Raw genomic sequence first — 5,291 nt, forward strand, 5'->3', positions numbered from 1 at the left:
CCGACCCCCGCCCGGCCGCGGCCCGCCCCCGCGCGACCCCCTCCCAGCGCCGGCCGCGCTGCCCCGCCCTCTCTCCCGCTGCCCCCGCGGCCGCGGACACCGCGGGGACTGGCCAGCGCCGGGGGGCGGGCCGGCCGGACCCCGAGACACGTGCCCGCTCCCCGCCGCCCCCACCCCCGGCGGCCAGGCGCGGGGCCTGAGGACTGCCCGCCAGGGCTAGGGGCGCGGGCGCGGGCGCAGCCACTGATGGGGCTACCCAGAGGCGCGGGGTAGGTGGGGCCTGGGGGCGGGGCGGCGCCCCTGGGGTCTGCTCCCCAAAAGTCTCCTGCTGTGCCCGCTTCTGAAGTCCCCCCTCCCACTCGCGGCGCGCTGCAGGGGCCGGAGCGCGGGTGTCCAGCGAGCCCGGAGCGCCCTCTGCCGGCTCCAGCCCCGGGGAGCGGCGCCCACGCACCGCGGCCCTGTCACACCCGCGAGCGCCGACCCTTACCTCCCGCGGGCGTGGATGACCCTTCAGGCCGCCCCTTTCATTACACAACGCCCAGAACCAGTCTTCACCCCAGAACATCTTTCCTTTACACTCCATCCACCCATCCATCTATCCACCCACCCACCCGTCCGTCCATCCATCCATCCGCCCGCCCGCTTACCTGTCCATCAATCCATCTATCCGTCTATCCACCCACCCACCGCCCATCCATTCATCCATCCATCCATCCACCCACCCACCCATCCATCCTCCCTCCTATCCATCCATCCATCCATCCATCCATCCATCCGCCCGCCCATCTGTCTGTCCATCTACCTACCCACCCACCCATCCATTCATCCATCCATCCACCCACCCACCATCCTCCCATCCATCCAACCATCCTCCCATCTATCCATCCATCCACCCATTCATTTAAAAGATGAATTAAGGAGAACCCACTAGGTGCCAGGCAGGTGCCCAAGTGCTGAGTTGTAGCAATGGACAAAACAGATGGTGTACTTGGCCTCCTGGAGCTCCTGGAGGTTATATCCAAGTGGGCAGAGCCAAACACTGAAATGATTCCACAAATAAATGAACAACTAAAACTGAACTGCTGGCAGGGTGTGGTGGCTCATGCCTGTAATACCAGCACTTTGGAGAGCCAAAGAGGGTGGATCACTTGAGGTCAGGAGTTCAAGACCAGCCTGGCCAACATGGTGAAACCCCCTATTCAAAATAAAATAACTAGCTGGGCGAGGTGACAGGCACCTGTAATCCCAGCTACTTGGGAGGCTGAGGCAGGAGAATCGTTTGAACTCAGAAGCAGAGCTTGTAGTGAACCAAGCACCACTACACTCCAGCCTGGACAACAAAATGAGACTCTGTCTCAAAAAAATAAAAAAATAGAAAATAAAAACTGAACTGCTATGAAAAGGTAGCACCTTGGGCCATGAGAGGAGTCTTTGCTGTGATGGCAGTGGAGGGATTTGTGTCAGAAGAGGCTTCCCAGAGGAAGTGATTCTTATGCTGAGAGAGCCCAAGGAAGAGGAATTAAAGAAAGGCGGGAAACTGTCCTGGGCTGGGGACCCTCTGTGCAAAGGCCCTGCGGCAGGCAGGGACCTGGCCAGCAGGAGGGACTGAAAGGAAGCCACGTGGCAGAACAGAGAGGAGGGGGGACAGACTGCGGGGGGAGGGGGGACAGAACTGCAGCGCCTTCCGAGACACCACTCCCTGCACACACCCGCCACTCCCACCCCCAGGCTGTAGTGCAGCTGCCCGCTCAACTGCCCCCACACTTGGGGCACCATCCTTTGTACCCCAAGGCCCCAGTCATGGACCTCATCCAGGACCACATGCCCCAGGACTCCTCCCCCAATCCCCTTCCCCCCCTTCCCCCGAGCCCAGTGCAGGGTCCCGGGAACACAGCTCCCGCCCTGAACACAGAGTCCTCGGACGCGTGAGTGCAGGTGGGCACTGGCTTTATTTGGGACCTGCTTCTGGAAGGTGCAGGCCTGAAGGTCTCCTGCTGGGTGCTCAGCTGGTCCTGGTGATCCCAGCTCACACCAGCAGCTTTCCCCCCAAATCCTAGGTGTAGGCCGACCCTGGCCTGCGGCCACTGTTACCACCTCAGACACTGGGATCCCTACTCCTCTTGACCCCAAAGGTCAGCTATGTGGGCTGACGCCCCTTCCTGGGGCATCTTTGGACGGGCCCTACATCCAGCGGAGATGTGGTCATCTTTGTCCTCTCAGGGCCTGGGAGCCAGCAGGTCTGGCCGAGTGTTAGGGTGGCTTCCTGGTCTCCTTCCTTAGCAGGGAGCTGGCCACAGCCAGGGCTCCCCCCTGCACAAACCTCACGAAGTTGTCCCCGGCCAGCGGCCCCATGGCGTACAGGCCCTCCTGGCGGGTGCTCTGGTAGGTGAAGGGGTCCACGTCAATGGGGTTCCTCTTGGTGCTCAGTGGCTGGTCAGGGTCCACTGCAAAGTCAGCCCCTGCCCCAGGCAGGAAGGAGAGGTCGGGGTGCGAGCCGATGAGGACCAGCACCAGGGAGACCTCAAAGACCTTCTCGACACCCTTGAGGTCCTGGAACACGGCCTGGCAGTCTTCCTTGAAGCACAGCAGCCGGTGCCCGGGGAGGCTGCGGTAACCCTCGTAGGGGCTGGGCGACAGGATGGACTGCTCCCGCATCATCTGATGCACCTTGTGGTACTCAGGGTACAGCATCTTGGGCAGCTGGTTGAACACCAGGCCGGGGTCGTCCACGGCCCGGCGGAAGGCATGGATCACGGGGATGTTGTAGTGGCGGGCGTAGAGGACTGCATCAGCCGCTGACAGCCCCGCGCCAATGATGAGGACAGGGTCCGAGGCTGGGGTCAGCGCACCCACCCTTGTGGCCGCCTCCAGGGCGGACAGCTCATGGTGGACGAAGGGCAGGGCCTCCCCGGGGATGCCCAGCCGGGCTGGGCTGTCGAATGTGCCAGTGGCGAGGACCACGTTGCGGGCCCACAGCGAGAAGGGCTGCCGGCCCTGGTCCCTGCTCAGGAAGCCGCTCACCTGGAAGAGGGGGCTGGAGTCCTGAGCCCCGCAGCTGTTGGCATTGGGGGTCCCCCACTCCACAGCTGTGACTACAGCACCGGACACAAAGTTATGCCCCAGACCCTTCTTGACCACGTAGTCCCTGTAGTAGTGGGCAATGTCCCCGGCCGTGGCCCGGCTGTTGCGAAGGCCTCTGTTGGGGAGGATGCAGGAGGCCAGAGTCAGACACTGTTAAGGGTTGGGGGGCTGGGTGGGATGGGAGAGGTCCAGGGCAGTATCAGGCCCTGGAGCTGGACTAGGCTGTAGCTGTAGGACTGGGCCAGGTAATTCAACCTCTCCAAGCCTCAGTCTCCTCTTGGAGCTAACAAGGGTACCTCCCACAGGAGAGGTGGTATAGGGTAGTGTAGGGTGGTGTAGGGTGGGGTTCAGAGTGTAGCCTCCCGAGCCACACTGCCTGGGCTCGAATCCTGACTCTGCCATCAGGGAGCTGTGTCTGTTTCCCCAGTTTGCAAAATGTGGAAGATGTTGGTGGCAGGACCTATTTCGTGAGGTCGTGGAGAGGCTTTGGTGAGGTCATGGAGAGCATTTGGTGAGGTCGTGGAGAGGATTTGGTGAGCCGATAAAAACAAAGGGCTTAGGATGGAACCTGACTGGAAGTAAGCTGCCACGTGAGGATGGGCCACTATGACTGTCACCTCAAAGGATTAAATATGGTATGATTCCGTTTTTATAGAGTTCAGAAACAGGCAGAACTCATCTATGGAGCTGGACATCAAGAGAGGGGTTACCTCTGGGGATGGGGAAGGGGGTCCTGGTGGGAAAGGGCATGGGGGCTTCTGGGGAGATGGTCGGTTTCTTGATCTCTGTGCTTGCCTTGAGAAATTTCATCAACCTGTACTCACAGGAGTTACGTACTTTTCTGTATGTAGCTAGTTTTTAAATTGTATTTTATTATTATTTTTTGAGACGGAGTCTCACTCTGCTGCCCAGGCTGGAGTGCTGTGGCGTGATCTCAGCTTACTGCGGCCCCTGCTTCCTGGGCTCAAGCGATTCTCATGCCTGTGTCTCCTGAGTAGCTGGGACTACAGGCGTGCAGCGCCAAGCCTGGCTCATTTTTGTAATTTTATTAGAGATGGGGTATTGCCGTGTTGGCCAGGATGGTCTCGAACTCTGGACCTCCAGTGATCCACCGGCCTCGGCTTCCCAAAGTGCTGGGATTACAGGCTCGCACCACTGCACCTGGCCTATATGTAGTCAATTTAAAAGTTGATTTAAAGACTCCCACGTGAGGCACTCACCATCATTCCCAGCCCACACAGCAGCAGGAGGTATTTTATTATTGTTGTTGTTGTTTTAATTGTCACTCTTTCCAGGGGCAGTGACTGCAGGCCCATTCTTGTGGGGGTTGAATGACAGGCTTTGGCATCATCCTAGCACCTTCCTGTATCTCACTGTGTGACCTTAGATGAGCTAATTTACCCAGCTTGTGGGCTCACGGTTCAGGATGAACTCCCTTAGGGGGGAGTCCTGTGCCACCTGCTGTGTGGCTACATGTAGCAGGAGCTGACATTGGACCCCCAAGGCCGTGCCAGTCAACCCAGCGCAGCGCGTCTGTGACCCTGGAGTTTATCTCTGTGGGCCGCCATTCTCCCTTTCTCAGTTTTTGTCAAGATTGTGATACAGAACGGTCCCAAGAGCATGTTCTGTGCGGAGTTATTTATAATAATGACACAATGGAAAGAATGAATGCTCCAGGGCTGGCAGGGGCTGGGTAACCTTGGCAGCGCCGTGAGGGCAGGGGGTGTGTCTGCGGTGGTTTTGTGCTCTGACGTCTAAGCCCAAGGCCTGGCACATAATAAGCATTTGGTGATTTGCTGGACTGGGGATGCTTACCCGCCTTTGGGAATATTGTGAGGCCATGTAAAAGGATGGTTTTGAATGCTGTGACATCGCCACATGAAATGCTTGGGATAGAATGTGAAAATCCAAAAGCAGGCCGGGCGCGGTGGCTCAAGCCTGTAATCCCAGCACTTTGGGAGGCCAAGACGGGCGGATCACGAGGTCAGGAGATCGAGATCATCCTGGCTAACACAGTGAAACTCCGTCTCTACTAAAAAATACAAAAAACGAGCCGGGCGTGGTGGCGGGCGCCTGTAGTCCCAGCTACTCGGGAGGCTGAGGCAGGAGAATGGCGTAAATCCGGGAGGCGGAGCTTGCAGTGAGCTGAGATCCGGCCACTGCACTCCAGCCTGGGCGACAGAGCGAGACTCCGTCTCAAAAAAAAAAAA

General features: G+C 58.8%; 1 protein-coding gene across 1 annotated transcript in view; it reads right to left on the reverse strand.

Annotated features, from left to right (window-relative positions):
* Positions 1-1,930: 1,930 nt before the first annotated feature.
* The window catches only part of OSGIN1 (oxidative stress induced growth inhibitor 1), a 5,861-nt gene continuing 2,500 nt past the window's right edge, over positions 1,931-5,291 (reverse strand). Inside the window, exon 3 of the mRNA XM_026451119.1 lies at positions 1,931-3,196. Coding sequence (XP_026306904.1) covers positions 2,251-3,196 — 946 coding nt within the window. The 3' untranslated portion in view covers positions 1,931-2,250. The remainder of the gene's footprint in view (positions 3,197-5,291) is intronic.

Source organism: Piliocolobus tephrosceles, unplaced genomic scaffold (genome assembly GCF_002776525.5).
Source record: "Piliocolobus tephrosceles isolate RC106 unplaced genomic scaffold, ASM277652v3 unscaffolded_27574, whole genome shotgun sequence".
Lineage (NCBI taxonomy): Eukaryota > Metazoa > Chordata > Mammalia > Primates > Cercopithecidae > Piliocolobus > Piliocolobus tephrosceles.